This window comes from Myxocyprinus asiaticus, chromosome 21 (assembly GCF_019703515.2).
Source record: "Myxocyprinus asiaticus isolate MX2 ecotype Aquarium Trade chromosome 21, UBuf_Myxa_2, whole genome shotgun sequence".
Classification (NCBI taxonomy): Eukaryota; Metazoa; Chordata; class Actinopteri; order Cypriniformes; family Catostomidae; genus Myxocyprinus; species Myxocyprinus asiaticus.
In genome coordinates, this window is record NC_059364.1 from 35,256,807 (window position 1) to 35,277,683 (window position 20,877).

Genomic DNA, 20,877 nt, shown 5'->3' on the forward strand with positions numbered 1-20,877 from the left:
GGTCATGCCCATTGTAAATGTGTTTTCTTTTCAGTTCATAGTCTGTTTTGAGAGGTAAACACAGGGGACCAGAGGATATTTACCCTCCAGTGAGATATTGATTTAGAAAGTCAGGGTGGATCATCAGTGTGACCGCACCTCACCTCCACACACACACACACACACACACATCATTCATTCACACACACACACACACACACACAGACTCCACTGCCATTATTGTGTGACCAATACATTTACAAGTGTGCCTCACCTAAATTCAATTTGAATTGCTAAACGGTTACACCAGAACAACTGTATTGTAATTGTTTTTCATTGTCACACCATTGCTTAATTGTATTTTGTTGCCTATACTGTATTCCTTTGTACACTTAACATAAAATGTATGTATTTCAAAATAGGTTGTTCTTGCATGATGCCTTCACATACAAATATCACAAATCTGGCAACAGATAAGAATAAGTTTTTAGCAGAAACGAAAAAGTTTTTTGTCCCATATTTTAGATACTGCATGTATATTTTTGCAACACTAATAAATCATAAAATTATAAATCTTTTCATGTCTGTGATCGTCCTATAAAAGCATATCTGGTTTAATGGTAACACTTTACAATAAGGTTGTCGACATTTGCAAATGCATTAGGTATTAAGAATTAATAATGAAGAAAGAATGTTTTTTTTTTTCAGCATTTATTAATAGTATTTAATGTTACTGTGTTTATAAAAAATATAATTGTTTATTGATAGTTCATGTTATTTCAAAGTGTTTTTCTCTGAAATGTTCCGCGGCCCCCTGGGGATCCCCGGACCCCAGTTTGAAGACCCCTGCATTAACTAATTTTAACAGATACAACTTTTTCATTTAAAAAATGTATTAGTATATGTTGAAATTTAAATTAACCAAGATTAATAGGTGCTGTAAAAGTTTTGTTCATTGTTGGTTCATGTTAACTAATGTAGTTAACTAATGTTTACAAATACAACCTTATTGGAAAATGTTACCTTTTTAATAAGGTGAGAATTTTTGGAAACAGTTTACAATAAGGTTCCATTCGTTAACATTAGTTAATGCATTAGGCATCATGAACTAACTATGAACAATATATATTTTTACAGCATTGTTCATTGTTAGTTCATGTAAGCTAATAATACATTAACTAATGTTAACATACACAACTTTTGATTTAAAAAATGTATTAATATATGTTGAAATTAACATTAACCAAGATTAATAAATGCTGTAAAAGTATTGTTCATTGTTAGTTCATGTTAACTAATTTTGTTAACAAATAAAACCTTACTGTAAAGTAAAAATGAATTTTTTTTTAATTCATTATTTTTGCATGAAAGACATGTACATTTTGTCGAAAATATGCAGTTTATTTTTTTTCTTATGGTAAAAATGCTATGTCATTATGTAATCTTGGCAGTATTCCCTCGGAAATAGAATTCCTCCCATTACAGGACAGTGAGTGACGCTCGATGGAAGCCCCTCCAAGACTGTAGGTCAAACAGATCAGTGACAGGCCAAAAAGAACATCTATACCTCTCTATCTCGTGCTCTCCCACACCGTCAGTTCTGTTGTATAATGTTGCCATGGATCTGAGGTTGCGTTGCTATGGTGACACAAGGACAATGAGTTTTGCGTTTGACCCTGTTGGTCTTGGCCAATGTCATGAGCCAATCCCGAAAGTCATTTGGATAGTGACTGAACACTCGGTCAATGGTATTTTCTTTCAAAGCAGGATTATTCATAAAAACAAATAATCGTTTATTTTTATCTTTAATGAGACAAAGCAGGCTACACCAGAAAAAGCTTGTTTTATAACAACTGCACTCTCACATACATTATATTACAGTCATAGACTCCCTTTTTTAGAACACCACACAAATCTATTTACTCAATGGCTTTTTAGTTAATTCTTTCCTTTAAAAAACAAAACAAAAAAAGAATCCTAATTTTCTGCTTTCTGATAGAGCTTTTTCTGTACTTAATTTCTTTTCTTTTCTTCTGAAACTACTCACTGCTAGGGGTTGTCTTGTCATCTTACAACAACCTTTGACCTTTGACCTCTGACTTGGGTGAATGGAATTCACAACAAAGATTAAAATTCCTTGAGGAGGTACATCATGGTACATCAGTCTAGGCTTTTCTCTTGAGGAACATGCTCCTCTCATCATTAAAATATTACATTTGAAAGATATTATTATCACATACAATACAGAGTCCATTATGTACACCCTCTCGCTTGTACCAATATCACATCATGTGCCTAGAATTGATGGTGATCAGTTATTTTTGCCTTGCAAGGTCATTCCATGAGTGCAGTGAAAGTATTTAGGTCCTTTTTGTACTTCACTCTAATCATGCAGTGGACAAAAGCTTTTAAACAGTTGGTCGGTTCAGCAACAAAGTCTCTGCATGTTCATGCATGAGTTCTTTGAGACATGGTCCATTGTGAGGTTAATTCTCTCTTTTCCTCGTGAAGCCTCGTCCTGTAGCGCTCCTCGGTTCTTTCAGAAAACCACATATTTTTTTAAAACAAGTCCGCATTGCAGGGTGATGCCCCAGAGTCAGATGTGGAGTTGGCTCGACAAGGGCTTAAAGTTTGGGTTGAGGTTGTATAGGGACAGACACGGAGACTTCATACTGGCCGGTCCACAGCATACTGGCAGGGGCTTAAGTTGGACACAGGGTTTTGCACGGTCGGGTAAGCAAAGTTGGCGTGCTGCTTGGCCTTGAGCCGGAGGCTGGCCAGACTGGAGTTACAGGTGTCTCTGTACATGTATGGGCTGGCCGTGGTGGCATAAGGGCAGGCAGCTGCTGATACGGCTGCAGAATTGAGGGTGGGGCTGTTCAGGTTGTTCAGGTTTCCCAGGTTATTGAGGCCAGAGCCGGGCACCCCTGCCACCGCCGAGGGCACCATAGAGGAGGCCATGTTCATGGAAGGGATGGAGCTGGGTGGCGAGAACATGGGCTGGGAGGACAGGGGACTTACATTCATGGAGTTAAAGAAAGGAAAGCTTTTGGCTGACAAGGGGCTGCTGGCCAGGCTCTTAGTTGCCCAGTTGTTGTAGGAATAGCCCGAGTACATGTCATCGTACGGCTGCATGAGTCCATTGAACTGAGCACCAAAGCCATTCTTACAAAGCTCAGCTTGCTGGTTCCTTTCTCTCTTCCTCCATTTGGCACGGCGGTTTTTAAACCACACCTGTTTTAAAGACAAAGAGGAAAAAGTTCAAAACTGCGTTTACAATGGAGGTGTGACAAATTTGAAAATGTAAAACTGCATTTTAATGACATTTTCCAAGTAATGACATTCAGTGTAAATTGTCGCAAAATGTTTTTGTTTATTAAGCAAATGCATTCTCCATTTTTAATATAATACATACTTTTTATTTCTGTATCATAGTGTGCTCCTATAACATACCAAAATCTGACACTGTAACTTTGATGTTCTGATTTTTTAAATACTTTTCCATTTCTGCCATGCAAAATTAAACTGCTTGATTTATTAAACTAATTTATTCACTTATTATGAGTTTTCTCTGTGAGAAATGTCATTAAAGAGTTTCCCTCACATTTAGTCAATTTGACATCCTGTTCTTAGAGGATATTAGGTGGATTAAAGTTTTAATGTAGAAATTTAAATGAATATATTTCATTTAGCTCTCTATGAAATTATAAATCTGTTTCTTTGTCGATCTCTTTCCACTTTAAAAGTTCCTAGACTCTAATTAGACATGTAGACTTTAAAATTTGTGACATATTAAGTTAGTAAGCACTAAAGACAAATAATAAACATACTGTATAATGGTGTTTCTCTTAACTCATGTCCCAGTGGTTGATACTTATCAAAACTAACATATTTGTAAATTTAAAAAAAAAAAAAAATATATATATATATATATATATATATATATTTTTTTTTTTTTTTTTTTCTTTAATGATAGTATCATTAAAACTGAATTGGAAACTTTTTATCATGCCTTCATTATTTCATTTTAGTACTTTTGAAATGCCTGTTATGCATACATTTTACTGTTTTAGCCTTGTCCCAGACCTAGACCTTCAATATTAAAGAATGAAAGTCCATTATAAATATACAAATTATTACATGTTCAAAACTATGATAACCTAAACAAAGAATGGAATAAACACAGTGAAAATTATGTATATACATTTTTCAAAAATTACTAGCACACCAAACTTTTCAAATTTTGCCACTAATAATTGTTTTTTTTTTTTAAGTTTGTGTACTTGTTTACCTAATCAACAAAAGTTTTAGTGAAGAGCATGCTTGAAGCTATGAGACAAGGGATGTTTGAAAAAAAAAAAAAAAATCAAGGTAAATATCACTAATTATGCTAAATTATGCAAAAAAAAAAAAAAAAGTGTGAAAATATTATTTAATTGTGTGTATTTAGGATACATAAATTGTTAATTATGAAATTAACAAAGGAAGCAATTATTTTATTTTAAAACGCATAAAAATGCCATTTCCACCACAGAATTCAATTAAACACGATACAGAACTTGTGGTGGAAATTACACTTTGTTGGGAATTTTCACGATGTTCAGAAAAAATTTCAAAAATGCATACACAACTGGAAATTGCAGGCAAATGTAAAGAGAGTGTGTAAAATGTTATTAACATGACTTTACTTTCTAAGAATCCACAGTGCTAAAAGCGCCCTGCAAGGTTAAAGAAACACCCCACAAAGGAACATTCCGGGTTCAATACAAGTTAAGCTCAATCGACAGCATTTGTGGCATAATGTTGATTACCACAAAAATGTATTTTGACTCAGCACTCCTTTTCTTTAAAAAGGACATAAACAAAGTTACAGGGAGGCACTTACAATGGAAGTGAATGGGGCCGATTTTTGGAAGTTTAAACAGAAATGTGAAGCTTATAATTTTCTAAAAGCACTTCCATTAATTCTTCTGTTAAAACTTGTGTATTATTTGAGCTGTAAAGTTGTTTAAATCATCATTTCTAGTTATTTTAGGGTTTTAGGGTTTGTTACTACATTGTCATGGCAACAACATTGTAAAACTAGCTATAACTTTACACAGATAAGGTTAATAAGTGATTTTATAACACTAAAATCATGTTTACATGTATATCCTTAATTTCTTGTGGCTATACTTTTGAAATTGTGAATATTTTAACGTTTACAGATTGGCCCCATTCACTTCCATTGTAAGTGCCTCACTGGAACCTCGATTTTTGCTTTTTTTTTAAAGAAAAGTAGGGGCAAGTCAAAATACATTTTTGTTGTAATCAATATTATGCCACAAATGCTGTCGATTGAGCTTTACTTGAATTTAATATAGAATATTCCTTTAATTACCTCTGCAAAGGATTGTCTCCACAAATGTAAAAAAAAAAAAATCTTATATAGTGATTGAATATTGCTGTACTTGTATATAAATGTCAATCAGCCTTTTTTGGGGGGAATATTTAATGTTATCTGTTATCCAGAATACTGTAAATGATACCAGTTTATATAAGGAGGGAATACCCTCCTCTGTCAGTGTTCCACTGACACATTGGCAATAGTGTTTAAGCCTTACCCAAATAACTGAATGTCAAATATAGCTGGATGCTCAGTGTGTTCCTTCCCATAATTTTGGTAATTCATGATTCAGTCATTTATTTTGGATTAAATGTTTTGTATGTGCTTCTGACCCCTCATTTTCAAAGTTTTGTCCAAGGATGTGTTTTACCAAAAGAATGGTGTGGAATGAATGTTTAAATATATATATATATATATCAAGCAATCACAGCATCATATGAAGAAGAAACCTTCATTTAGAAAATGTCCCAGTCATGTGTGGTCCATCGTGGAGGATTTTTAAAGCAGCCTGGGTCAGCCTGGCATTAGGTTAGGTGTAATAGAGAATAAACATATCGCCCCTCTCACCCAAACTCAGCGAGATTAAAGGATAAATGACCAATTAAAACACATTAAAAGTAAATAGTGCAATAATTTTTTTGTGTTAAGGGAAACCCAAGTCCAATGCAACCAAACATTTTTTACCCTTTGTAGTCTGTAACATTTTTTGTTTTATACTTGAACTAATTGCAAAATGAATTAAATTGTGGTGTGGGCTACAACGCTGTATCTCTAACTCTGTTGTTCTTTCAAAATAACAACCAAGACTGTGTGGTATGTGACCTTTCCTCTGTCCAACATGAATTTGATCCATTAGATGAGAGCCAGCCAAAGAGGCAATAATTGTACTGTCATCCATCAGAATGGGAGCCCACCTGCTCTCTTTTGTGTTGCGTTTCACTGACTAAACTTCTGTTTTAGTTTTTGTGGTTACAGGGAGGGTCACAAACCTTTACGGAGAGTTTTTATAAGCTAAGTTACATCACAAATCTCAATATAGATACTTTCTTGAAAAACAGAAAATCCCACAGTCGATACCAAGCTGATCTAGATTTAGTCTAGTGTTTAAGTGTTCCCGAAAATCCTGGAATAGCCCAGACCTATGTTTATGTCCCATGGTTCAAAAGGGCACCCTTTCATTACACACAGTATCCAAATTCACCTAATTGGCAGCATGGTGAGCATAACTGCGTCAAAGTCAGATTGTCTACCACAACCGTTTTGATCAAAACATCTTTAAAAATGTGTGAAAAGACACTGCAACTTGCTGTAGTTATGCAGTGTTTTAGTTGGCAAGGACACGTACCCGCACTCTTGCTTCCGTGAGGTTGGTCCACACAGCAATCTCCTCTCGCGTGCTCATGTCAGGATAACGGTTTCTCTGAAAGGTGGCTTCTAGTTCCTGGAGCTGCTGGCTGGTGAAGTGTGTTCTTTGCCTCCGCTGCTTTTTCTTTAGAGAGGCATCTTCCGGGTTTGACTCATCCGTGTGATTCTGATGGGACTTCTCTGTGTCTGTGCAGATTCACAGGGAAGAGCAATGGTTAAACAACAGACCCACATAGGCTACTTCCCACTTTACTCATGCATCAAACAAAAACAAAAAACAAAAAAACCTGCCATACACTTAAAAAGATTAGAACTAGTAAGATTTACTTACTAGTTTTTGCACACAGCTTTTCTAAGTACATTTTAATGGTATAAAATGAACCAAAATCTACTTAACTTCATGACATAATTAACTTAAACAATTCAGTTAATACAGTAACTTTTACTTACAAATCTGATGTATGTGATACTTAAATATACTTTGTAAAATTTAAGTGATCATTTCTTATAAACCAGTTATATCATGTATCATATGATATACGAACGCCTCCCATTCCACATTGAAACTTATTGCATGGTATGTAGTCTACAAGACAACATCACCTGGCATTACAGGCAATAGAATCATGATACAGAGCTGTGCACGCAGACCTCAACACTTGGTGCACAAAACATGATGATGGTAAAAACCAACATGTCATTTTTGTTATCACAAACGGGTGATTTTGAGTAGAAAATTAACTTCAGACTTCACAAAATAAGAAGTTTCCAAACGTAACAACAAAATCAACAATTAAAACGGTGTAAATAAACGTGTAACCAGTGAAACCATGCAAGCTCATTAATTATTCAAGCATGCTGGGAAAACCAGCTTCAAAAAGTTACGTAAAATTTACTTATTTTATTTACCTGTGAAATTTACTCAAATTAGCGAATAAATGGGCATATAACAAGGTTTTCTACTTTAGGATTACTGCATGATGACACATTGTAAAGATAACAAACAATCATAAATAATATTTACTTATAAGCTACAGCATTCATTTTTACATGTTTGAATTGAGTATAAATGTAGTATTTACTAAATTTTTTTCAAGTTCATGCTTAAACTAACATTTTAAATGTAGAAAATCCTTAATCTTTTTCGCTATATTAACATAACCAATAAAAAAATCAAATAAAAATCTGTGTCCAAGATACTATAAAATAGAAATACGCAAATAGCTATGGATAAACATATACTGTATGTGCTTAATACAAAAAAGTCGTTAATTCTGTATGACTCGAAAACAAGAACAAGATAGGGTCAAAATCTTCCCTCTGTGGTGAGAAGTTCTGCAAATTCAAGACACAGAAAAGGCTAAATTAGCAGGCCACATAATCCTGGGATCAGCCATTAGTGGCAGGGCAGGTTTGGGGCTGTTTGGCAAGAGCTTAACTCTCTAGGAGCAGTTCTGACTAATCAGCAAGCTTTCCAGGACTCTGCAGGGCCTCCAGGAAAACCAATAAGACATCACGCTGCCATCTGTCAGCAGAAACCCCTTTAACTCTTACTATTTCATCTGATAAGCAGAAACCTCAAAAAAAGTATCACTATCATTCTATTTTGTGCCAAACAATTACATTCAGTTAAAGAGTAGCATATATTGTGTATTATAACTAGTCAACAGAGATGTAGAACAAATTGCTGAAATTAAACAAATGTGTCGTCGAAATCATCAAATCAGTGAATCCTTTCAATGGACTCTGAATCCAAAAACTGCTCATTTTTTTCAGTCACTTGTATTACTTCCTTTAACTTACTGATGTATTGTTTAGCTGCAGTTCGTTTGATGTTTAATCTGGATATATATGTCAGAAACAATAAATGTTTTCCATTAAAGAAAAACAAATCCTGTTGTTTTTACCAAAAAAAAAAAAAAAATGGCAGCTGTGGTTACCAGAATAATTATGTAAAATAATACAGTAAAATGTAAACAACTTTACAGAACAACCTGTAAATTACAGTACAAAAAATTAAAAAAATACAGTACAAAAAAAAAAAAGTCATAAACTTGATATTAACCTTCTGAAACTGTAAAAATCTGCTTTTTACTTTATAATGTATTGTTAATCACTGTTTTAACTACAGAAGGTCACATGATGACATGAAGTTCATCAATAGTGGCTCTTCCTGGAGCAATGACCAATAAACATGTAGAGACAGTGCTCAATGTCACTTACACAAACACTAAACACCATCAGGGGAACACATGTAAAATTAAAATAATAATATATACATCAGATATAACACAGAACACCCCAAAGTACATAAACTGATTTTTATAATAAGAATAAACATAACTATTCCCATAAAATATCATGAAATATGATGGGTCATTCTGGGAATTGTGGGAACACCTGATTACTGTTTTTTACTGTAATTTTAACAATAATTTACTGTAAAAAGTACATGTACTCTCTTGTTAAACATAATGTAAATTTTTACCATTAATTATACAGGAAAATCATACTTTATATATCTAAAAAACAACATTTTATTGTAAAAACTGCAGTATTGTCTTTTAAAATATATTAAAATGTTTACTGTATATTTTACAGTTAATATTCGTTAATCAATTAACTTTTTATTTCTGTAGCATTTTACAGTCTTTTACCGTTAAAATTACAGATATTTTTACAGTGGGCTCATTAGATATGGATTTATGAGTTATGAGCCGGAAGCTGCTGACTGAAATTAAACCGCGTTCATCTTCATTCCTTAAACACTTTGGTTTTAAGCGATATTAAACACACAGTAGGCTATGTTTAATTAAATATAGTACAGTTAGATTAATATCTTATTTGGGATTATTTCATTCCTGACGGTTCTGTTCAGACTTTTTTAGACTGTTTGGGGTCCCATAGACCTATAGCGGTATAGGCAGTGCAAAAGATAAAATTAGCCTAATTTGGAATGAATAGCCTACATTATTTTACCTTCAAATACAAAAAAAATAAAGAAGTTGCCTATTTAAAAAAAAAAAAAGAAAAAAGAAAGAAAAAAAAGTGGAAAGATAACCTTATGTTGAAACTTTAACCTGTTTAACAATAAAGAAGGCCAGACGTGTACTTAAAAAAGTTATGTTTCTATGAAATTATAACCTTAAGCTAAGATATTACTGCAATGTACATTCGTATTCATTCGCGTTAATTTAGCCTATACACTTTACAGATTTACTGTCCCGATGTAAACTCTCAGTGTGATAGAGAGTCCCGGGCATCTGTTTTTAATTGTATTTGATTTATCTTCAAAAAGGGAACAGATTTTTCGGTAATGGTTAGTCAGGGTGATAATTGTTTATTATTTCATAGTTGGCTACTTAGTGTAATATCAAAAATTGTAACCAACCCAAAACAGGTCAAAATATAGACACAATTGGCCAGTTTTTAAGCACTATAAATAATAATGCTTTCTTTCATATCTTCTTGCGCGTGTTTAAACGCTGTTAAACTGTATCGGGATAGGTTAGCCTATATAATTTAACCTACAGATAGGCCTATAGTATTTATTAACAGTAAAAAAAAAAATATGTACAGTATTTGCTGAACTTACATTTCCTATTGTTTTTAGGACTGAACAACCCTCTGTCGTGCAATGTCTCCGTATATCCCCTTCTTAGAGCTTACTCCTTCCGTTCCACAGGTGTTTAGGTTTATTCGCATAGACCTGCTGACTTAGGTCATTTGGGTACCAAATTTGAGCCACAGGAATTAATCATTTATGCGACCTTCCTTCAGCACGTGATTGGTAGTCGGGAGCATCTCCTTCACATGGCGACTCTAATCAGTGCACAGTGCACCATGGTAGACTATCTAACATCTGCAAATCGTAGGCCTGGATTCAAATGAGCCCAGCTTATTCAAAACTACAGCCAAAGACGTGGACCTGTTATAAATCGTCCATTTCAGCTTGAACACGAGAATAAACTGAGGGGGGAAATAATAAAGCGTGCCGTTAAAATGCACAGCAGAATGTGTCCATGCAAAAACATTCAAGGCTGTTAGAGCAACAGCTGGATCTTGTCACTAATCAGCTAACACAAAGTGGAAGACGAGAGTTTAAACGGGAAACTGAAGTAGGCTATGCATTCCGAAAAAATAAAATAATTATCATAATAATAAGCCTGCAAATGTAAAAATCATATTTTAGCATATCTCACTTTTAAAAATTTGACATCATTTTAGCATACTTTTGATTAATGTACACATGAATATAAACCGACCACTGTTGTCTTGGCCTTTGCATCCTGGATCGTGCTGAGGAGTCCCGGAGTCAGAGAGAGACAGTGCCGGGCTACGGGCCTCACCGTCCGCAAGAAGGTTAAAATCCATAACCTCGACCGCCAGGCTCTGCAAACAGCAAAGTATCATATTTACATGCCTGACAATTCATCTCAACCATCCATCATACACACAAGACACACGAGACTTCACTGTTCACTGCAGGTTTACAGAGACACATTTATTAAAATATGTGTTAGACACAAATTCCTATTTTCAAATACACATTATTCAATTAATAAATCTGATCTATTTTTCTTAAATATAATATTTCATGATATTGCATTGTGGCTTTGGAATATCAACAACAAAAAAGCAGGCTACATGATATTGTCATACTAGCCTGTTTATGCACATTTTACATGATAGAAAAGCAGTATAATTAAGCCAATGTACAAAACAGGCATGGTGAATTGTTATTTGTCAATACATTAGCTGTTTTAAATAAATAGCACGCTATTAGGGTAGTTATTAATTATATTGTGTTAATAGATTTTCCTGTGTAAAAGAGAGAGAGAGAGAGAGAGAGAGAGAGAGAGAGAGAGAGAGAGAGAGAGAGAGAGAGAGACGAGCACAAAAATCGACAAATTAGACATAATAAACCAAACGCATAATTTGACTATATGAATAAATCGAAACAAACATTTCGATTTATTTAGACCCAATTTTAAAAAGTGAAAAATTCAAATGATCATAAATCAAATGAGATGTAGTAAGATCGGCGCATACAGCCTACTTTGTGTTGCAAATCTCCAAAATATCAGGTAGGGTGCATTCGTCTACAACTGTACTTCTCTGAAGAAGTTTTGAAGTTGGCTTCATCACTCAAAGGCTTTGTTACCAAACAGCTTTAAATAACAGCCTCGTAATAGAGCCTAGAATAACAGCATGTCTATTCATATAACGGCAGTTAACACCTTAAATACGGAGACACAATCACTCTCTTGCTGCGTTTTGAATCTGTGATGAGATTGGCTTAAGCGTTAAAGTAGGTCAGAATTCATCAAACGGATACCGAAAACCGGGGCGCCCGAGGAGAGTTCACAGGACTGAACGCAAAGAGTCAGGCTCCTCCACATGTGATTTGCTCCTCTTGTTTATAAGTTGTTACATTTCAGTTGTTTTGAGGGATTCATACATTGTTAAAAGTGTGCTGGTTTGACCGATGAAACTTGCGTTTCAAAATAAGATTTTACATATATATTACGATATATATTCTCTTGTCGAAATACTCGTTTTCTAATCACGCCTTGATAAATATTTACTTATACAAAAACATGCTAGTTCCTAGCATGTTCCTCGCCCTTCAGCAATTGTCAATCACTTTTGCTTTACTGTCTGTCAGTTGGAGCTTACATAAGCTATTTATGATATGGTATTTCTCATTTTTATATCTAAGTTGAAAAAGACGTTCCTCAAGCCTTAGGAAAATACCCTGACCGGGTTTCCCGAAGCACTAAGCAAAACACTAGAAGCATGTAAATTAAACAAATTATAGGCACGTTTCCCAAACGCATCGTTTTCTAAGTAGAACGTAAAATCGTTTGTAAATTAACAACGAGAGCATCGGACCACTCCTAAATCCATTACATGCAACCGAAATTCTTTTTTTTTTTTTTTTTTTTTTTTTTTTTTTTAATCAGAGACCAAAGTACACAAAATAAACGATATGAATTCATTTTGAGTAAAGTCAACTCAATTTCCGATTAAAAAAAAATTATAATCGCCTTAAAAACAATACTCCACTTTGTGTATGGCACTGAGGCTTGTATTTACATGACAGACAACAATGTAGGCCTATAACTTTATGTAGTCCAACTTTGCTAAGCATAACTAATTGCAATAAAAAGAAGATATGCTTGATACTATATTTGTTATTTCAGATCATTGTCATTGTGACCATGCAATAATTTCTACACCTAAATGTGTGAATGCATCTTATTAAAAAGAACATTTGAGTGCATCTCACTCTCTCTTGCCTCTTCTTCATCACCCTCCTCTTCCCCCAATGGCAGATTCAAATCTGCTCCAGCCTAGTGTTTAGCTTGGCAGCAGTCACATAATGGCAGTCACAAGTAGCTACTGTACAGTGCTTTGAGGTGCATCAAATTAAAATGAATGAATGCACCAAATGTCTCTATATGGCAATATGGGTATAGTTCAATATACTGCAATACGGGTGTGGCTGAGCAATCTGTGTTTAATAAGCTAAGTGGTAACTTATGATTCGAGTGTACTCACATTACATGGCTACCTTTGATTTGGGCCACTTTCATTAATCTCTGTTGCTGAACAAAATCATTTTCGAAACCCTATCTTACCAATGCTGGACCAATTATTTATTTGACTATATCCAGTTTATATTCATATCATGTTTATATTTTTCAGCACCTCGACAAGATTACGTGGAATTTCCATTGGTATTTCCATTGAAGAGACAAACTCCTGAAGATGTTGGTGAAAGATTTGGTCTGAGTTCATCACCTGACTGCTTCCGTAATGATGCACTTATTTCTGCTTAATGACGAGCAATCTGTGTGTTGAGTTAGGAAACCATCGTACCTATACGTTAAAACGAGTGTGATTTGCAATAATATCATTAGTTAGTAGAAAAGTGAAAAAACAGGAAGTGATCAGTATTCATGAGGTGATAGACCCTCAGGATGTAGGGATTATCAGTGATGATAAATAACAGACGAAGATACGTATTAGTATGACTGATTTAGAAAGCTTTCAGTCAAAAGATTAGAGTAGGGTCTGCCTTATTTCAGGGCCCCAAAATCACATTTGCAATCAAGTATTCAACTAGATGATAAACAAATGATTCTCAGAATCTTTGATATTACACGTGCTGACCGATTCTGTGATGCACTATGTTCAGTTGATATAGTTCAAAATCTGTATGCATAAGAAATTCGAGTATGACCTAAAAACAGTCACACAGTCCTAACCCTAATCCTATTTGGATAACAAATATGTGCTTTGCCAAAGCAGGGTGTCCTGTTAATTTATAATGATTTGTTTTCGTGAGCATGCCATTTCTATAACTATTCTGTGGTGCAGTCAATAAATGGAATTAAGATACCTATACAATTTAAAAAGATCCCTAATACTAATATTTACTTTAACTTTTTAGATTCTTGCCTTAACTTATTCCTCTATCAAAAGGTCACTTTCTAAGCTCGCTATAAAGAATACACTCTAAAATAACATCTCTTTGCAATCTAATACAAATAAGGGTAACTTGCCTTGTAAATGCAGCTGGCTTATGAAGAGAGTATCATGAGAATGCTGAATTACAATCAGAACTATAGATATATTTACACACATGCCCAGAGTGACTTTGATAAATGGTTATCTGTCAGGCAGGCTGCACAGATGCTGTTCTGTTTGGCCAGAGCTATAGGTGACGTAAGCTGTTATTTCATCCTGAGCAAGGTGTCAGTGCCACCCCCCCCCCCCAGGAAAGTGTGGCATTATTACATTTCAAACTCTGTCAAGGGTCCTATAAGGATTGTAGGCTAACAAGGCCAGTGATCAAAGACTCTATGCAAATGCCAAAGATGCACTGATAGATATGTTAAATGTAAAACATCGAGGGACCAATAGGGAAAGTGATCAGGTTTTTCTGATTTTGGTTCATCTCATGGTAATGGACAGAGTAGTAGTTATACCTTATATCTTAACCAATATGATACATATATAATAATAATAATAAAGAGGTTTGCTTGGATGGTAATTGCAATGGCAGATTAAATGTTAGGCTGATTTCTAGAAAGCATGAGAGTGTGGTATTTAATAGGCCATGTTTTCGTTTGCGTTTATTTGAATTATTGAAATATTTTCTGTGAATTTGGCCCAAGCCTTGTTTTGAAAGCCATGAATGAGTGGCAAACTTCGGTGGCATGCATCATGTGTTGATGTCTCTTGAAAAAACATAGATCGCATAAAAAAAAAAAAAAAAAAAAAATAAATATATATATATATATATATATATATATATATATATATATATATATATATATATATATATACTAAGAGAAAATATAATGGAGGTAAAATCCTCTCGTTTTTCGGAAGATAGGTCCATCTGTTGGTTCGACAGAGGAAGACAGCATACATTTCCACTGGCTGCTGCATTATCTCAGGAATTATTCATAAACGCGTTTGGAATTAATTCCTTGGATTAAGAGTTGATTAAGATGTGTGTCACTTTGCTGTCTGAGAACTTATTAAGGGCCCACTCGAGCCGGCGGCAGATGGAATTTCTACCCAATGTTTGTAGATGTTAATTTCTCCCCTCCTAACAGCCATTTGCATTTGCCCGTGTATGTCGCGCGGCTTCTTCTACACGCACAGCTCCAGATATCCGTGTACGAGGAGATGCTCATCTCAGAATAAGATCGGCCGTTTTTCGATTACACTTTATGCACGCTGTATTGATCGTTCAACTGAGAAACTAATGCTGAAATGTTCAAATGTTTTTGATGAACCTCACATTTCCTAAAATTCTAATTGACTGCAAGCAAAGTGTATTTATTATTATTATTATTATTAGAATTATTACCAAATATATGGCGTCTGCACTTGTTTTATCACTCACAAAAAAAGACATTTTATGAGAGTATTTTTACTTCAACGATATGCCATGTGTTTTATATTTTTATTTATTTATATATATATATATATATATATATATATATATATATATATATATATATATATATATATATATATATTCTGCACAAAAGCAAGCATTGAATATAAAATTAAAATATTGAATCAATAAAAACAAATGACAAATGGTGGGGAAAACATTAAAATTAGAGTAATGATCAGCTTTTTTATATAGGTTTAAAACATTGTAGATATACTATGCTTAAAGGCTCATAGCTTAAAGGTTCGGTTAATGTTTTTTTTTTTTTTTGGCTATTTTATAGGCCGCATTTAAATTAAGATTAGATTAGAGTATCTTTGCATCATGGACGCTTTTTACAAAAGAAAGGGCCCTAATTACAATAAGCAGAAAGACATTCAGGCAAAATAATTTAATTATTGCAGAATACTTTTCTACATTTGACTTTTATGAATCGAATTGTTTTAAAATATTCTATGAATCGCTTAAAAATAATATATTTTTTAACGAAACCGCTGAGCTCAATGAGCGTGGTTGTAAAGCAGTGCAAAAAAAATAAATAAATAATATTAATAATAATAATAATAATAAAAATTAAAAAAGGGAGAGTATTTTTCTTATAGTCTCTTGCGGTTTCGGTGCACCTGCCACATATCAGTTTGGGTATATCACGTAAATGTCCTGACTTCTATAAGGAACAATCCTTGAAACCCGAGGTCATGTGATATGCAGCATGGTTAGAAAGGGAAATACGATGGAGGAGAAATCCAGAGATATTTGGACTGAGGTTTATTAATTGTTGTTGTTTTTGTAATTCAATATGTAGGTTAAGCACAACTGTAATATGACTACAACAGAAGACAACTGTCAAGACGAGGGAACAAAGGTTGAATTTAACGCACATAATTCCAGAAATAACCAATTTGCCCTTCTATATCAAAAGGCACAAGTTGGCTTTAACTTACTTTATTCAACTTAGTGGAAAGTTTTATTATAACACAACTATTCCCAGCCGTGATCGAAATCGTTTTCAGTGTGTTAAAACTTTCATCAAGAATCATTTTTTTTTATTTATTCATTTATTTTTAAAATTTTAAAATAATAAAAATATACAGCATCCTGAACTGAAGCAGCCGTCAGGTAGAACTGATCAACAAATAAATGTCATTTCTTAATAATGTGACCAAGTATAACAACTGCTAATTTCTGATTTTACGTTCTAATCCATGTTTAGAAAATTGTCTAATAAACATGTCAGATCAGATTACTAATGCTAATAATGTAAGCCCGATTCACTTGAAAACTTTGGCAACCTGCATTTGTTACCTTAAGGAGCTATTTCTACTCATCAGACTCTTAAAATTTGGTTGGTTGGTGTAACCTTATGTATTCTAGTTGATTTAGACATGTTAAATAATATTTTAACTTGAATTAAATCAGAAAATTTACCACGTGAAGCATATTCCCCCCAATGTAGACACGAAATTGCATATATTAAACCTAATGCAGCAGCTTTCTATTTATATATAGTAACCCTGGAAATATTGCACTGGAGTATGAACATTATCACATCAACTTCAGCACGACGGAATATGAGCGGCGCTGTTTAGATATCGTGTCTGTTGCCCAGTGGTCTCTCCTCTTCAATCGACGGTCAGAACTGATGTTCATGACCTGTAATTGAAGCGCTGCGACTCTTTTAGTCTCAAACGACACGTCTGGATTCGGGAAACTTGATTTTTGTGAGACCAAAAGGAGACTAAATCTCCACAGCTCCTTCATCGAGCACAAATCAAAACAATGACTTTTATCTACTTACATGAAATCCCGGTCAAGTGGTGGTAATCCTCGAAAAATATACAACTTTGTCGTGTTTTAGCTGCTTTTCTCAAATGATGCAGCCGTCATGTAGAAAGTTCCTTAGGATGAGCACATGAAAAGAGACCGTTTTCCCTCTCTCTGTGTCTCGGTGTTGTCTGTCATAAGTTTAAGCGGCGAGTGAAGGCTTGAGCCCCATGCGGAGGAGGACTGACTTTATGCTAAATATCTTGTGCGACAGGTCAGCGACAGAAAGGATTGCCCACCCCTTGACTGTCCTCTCTCTCTCTCTCTCTCTCTCTCTCTCTCTCTCTCTCTCACCACATGCTCACGCTACACACAGTAAATCAAAGGCTACGGTCAATCAACTCACTTGGACTGCTTGTCTGAAACGTTAAGACATGCTTAAAGACATGCTTCCTTTAGCCTATTGATTTGTAAGATTGGTGTTATTTCATGGCACCATATTTTACAGAGACTGCCTTTTCCTTTCTGCTACAGGCAGTGTTTTGTCTTCTTAAAAATGTATATCAATGTATCAGGCCTGATTCTACGGGGGTGCTTAAACGAACCTTAGAGCACCCTCAATTGCAGACCAGGTCAAACTACTGCCCGCGGGTCGATTTATCATGAACGTTTTTTATTAGATCTTTCATTTATCTGGCTTTGGGACCTATCCCGCATCCATAAGCTTTTAATATGCAAAGGGTTGCCAGATAATAAATGCAACACCCCAATCAGAGATTTATACTTGCACAAATAGGAAATATTTCGCCTTTTGTCATACTTAATTTATGCAATCTGGCAACCATGTTTGCGAGTGCGCTCTCTCTCTCTCTCTCTCTCTCTCTCTCTCTCTCTCTCTCTCTCTCTCTCTCTCTCTCTCTCTCTCCCTTTGTAAAAAAACCTTAGAGTGCTCAATATTGCAATATTCTGCTCAAAGAAAAGTGTGATGTTGCCTGTGCTGTTTAGTGACAAGTCTGCAAGCAAACCTTTTCAGTGATGAACTTTAATAAAATCCCAATAGATCTTCGCTTCATTGGCTGGTGGAGGGGACATGCGAGCAAATCCAAGTGAGAGAGGAATATGTTTGTGCTTTGTGTTATTTGTGAAATGCTGAATTCCCTCACACCTGTATGTGAATGTTACTCTAGCAGTAATCATTTATCAGTGTCATGCAGCCTGTATTATTCAGTTGTGTGCTCAATGGGATGCCAAACAAACCACTGATGGGACCCACATCATGACCCAAGAGTGTGTAAACAGGTTGATAATGTTCTGAGAATAAAACAAATGTGTCCACTTTACAACCAACATTAAAAAAAGCCTTTAGAATTTATAATTTCCAAATATTTTGTTTTAATTTTAACCAGACTCCTGATCTAGAGTGTTAAACAGAATACTAAATTACCACTGCGTTGAAGTATGGTAAAATAAACAATTAATAATTATACTCAGTCTTAATTCAGTTTTACTAACACATGATAGAAATGTAGCAGCAAAACTTCAAGCAATCGCAGAATGGTCCCATCAAAATACATTTCAGAAAATTGTGCATCATTCATTGAGTGTATGAGTGCACTAGTACTTCTGGGATTAAAAGATACAACTATGCAGAACTTTTTATCTTCTCTCATGTTCTACTTAACAGCTGATGTGGCCCCTGTACCAAAATAACTGCACACCTCTGCTCAATTGAATATGTAAGTCTAATACTGTAAATTGGCAAGCAGATTTCCTTGAATCCCATCAAACACACAAAAATCCCTGCAGTTTGTGAACACACAACTGCTGCATCAAAACTTATAAACGTGTATGATTGTGCAAATCAGAATGTCCTAATCTGCAGGCGCAGAATTTTGCTGTCATTTTCAGCGACAGATCATGTGAAAAAAAAAATTAAGCAATAAATGTTTTGTACATAAAAAACTGTTACTTACATGGTTTTAGTAGCATTTAAACATGATTTAATATATTTTAAAAAAATGTGTAATTACGATACATCTCCACTTTATACAGAGCACCCCTACTATTTTCAGAAGCACCCTCAGTGATTTTGATCTGGAACCGGGCCTGCAATGTATCCATGCAGTAGGCTATAGAGACCTATTGACTTCAGTGAATCTTTCTCAGGAAGAAAAAAAAAAGAGACTTTCGAACATTCGTTATTGCCCAGGAAATTACCCAATACAGTGTGGGTGTATTTACAGTTTTTCTGAGTTGCTAAAACACTAAACTCCATTCTCTGTACCAAATGCTCAGTGGCCTAAACCCATTTGTCAAATCAATCAAAACTCCAAACACATTCTCACTCACTAAAACACTTTCTGCAGTGAGTGTACTGTAATGTGTTTTTCATTTAGAGCGTTCTTTGTTCTTTGGGGTTTTGCAGTTGGACTACTGTATTTTTACAGTATTCAAGTGCTGAATATACAGACATTCAATACTGTTTTACTTGCAGTACTTACAGTATACAATATATTCACTGTACTATGTAAGTTGTGATTACTGTACTTTTTTGACAGTAATTGCAAAATGCTCTTACTATATATAATACAACATTTTTCTGTAACTACATGCCCTGATGCTGTGTTCTCCATTTTTTATGTAGTGTCTAATAAATGCTCTGTAGTGTTTATATATTGACTGGTTGTGTGTATGATCTGAAAGCTTTGTTTGGTTTTGAGCACAGATGAAATGGTTTTGAGGCAATTGTTTGATGTTGCCAGACGAGTCAGTGGTTCTGTGAATGTAGTTTGAAGATTTGGTTTTGTGTTTAAAATTGTGAGAAGATGGGTGAAGGTTTGAAGAAATGTGTTTTAGCAATTCAGAAAAACTGTAACAAACGTTGACCTTTGGTGACAACATGCCCCAAATAGAGAGGTAATTTGTTAACAATGGGTACCTGCCTTTAAATGACCTTTTATTGGCTTTTCAGTAAAATTTAAACAGTGAAACAATAATCAAACACAAAAAATTCATGGAACAGCAAAAAATACATTCTGATTAATTAACTGTATTACAACATAAAACACATTTTACATCTTGCCCCTAATAAAAATAAGTTACTACCTGCCCTGAATTGACTCTGAAAAAACAAAACAAAAAACAAACAAACAAACAAACAAAAAAACCTGTTGGAGAAAATCAACCATCTTTATATAGTTGAGTCTTGCCCGAATGCATGCTAGTGTGGTTTATCATGTTCATTTGTTTACCCTAGAGCTTTTAGTTTGTAGGATAGATGGAGTGCAAAAAAAACTATGTATTTCACTTTGAACTATGTGTTTAAATCCTAAAAACAAAACCACTGCTAGAGAAAACAAGCATTTGTGTAATTGGAATTTTGGCTCAGAACCTTTTTGTCCTT

At 34.6% G+C, this 20,877-nt stretch overlaps 1 protein-coding gene across 3 annotated transcripts; it reads right to left on the reverse strand.

The window, feature by feature from the left end:
* Nucleotides 1-1,413: 1,413 nt before the first annotated feature.
* Nucleotides 1,414-17,779, reverse strand: LOC127411849 (pituitary homeobox 3-like). Of its 3 annotated transcripts, none has more exons than XM_051647681.1 (4): nt 14,302-14,398; nt 10,996-11,122; nt 6,711-6,916; nt 1,414-3,213 (listed from the first exon to the last, which is right to left on the reverse strand). In XM_051647681.1, exons 2-4 carry the CDS (start codon nt 11,102-11,104, stop codon nt 2,647-2,649), a joined length of 882 nt encoding a protein of 293 aa, XP_051503641.1. In that variant the 5' UTR covers nt 11,105-11,122; nt 14,302-14,398; the 3' UTR covers nt 1,414-2,646. The 3 variants fall into 3 exon arrangements, with proteins under 3 accessions (XP_051503641.1, XP_051503642.1, XP_051503639.1); XM_051647682.1 differs by lacking the exon at nt 14,302-14,398 and adding an exon at nt 13,023-13,040; XM_051647679.1 differs by lacking the exon at nt 14,302-14,398 and adding an exon at nt 17,509-17,779 and having other exon boundaries at nt 1,415-3,213.
* Between the last annotated feature and the right edge of the window lie 3,098 nt (nt 17,780-20,877).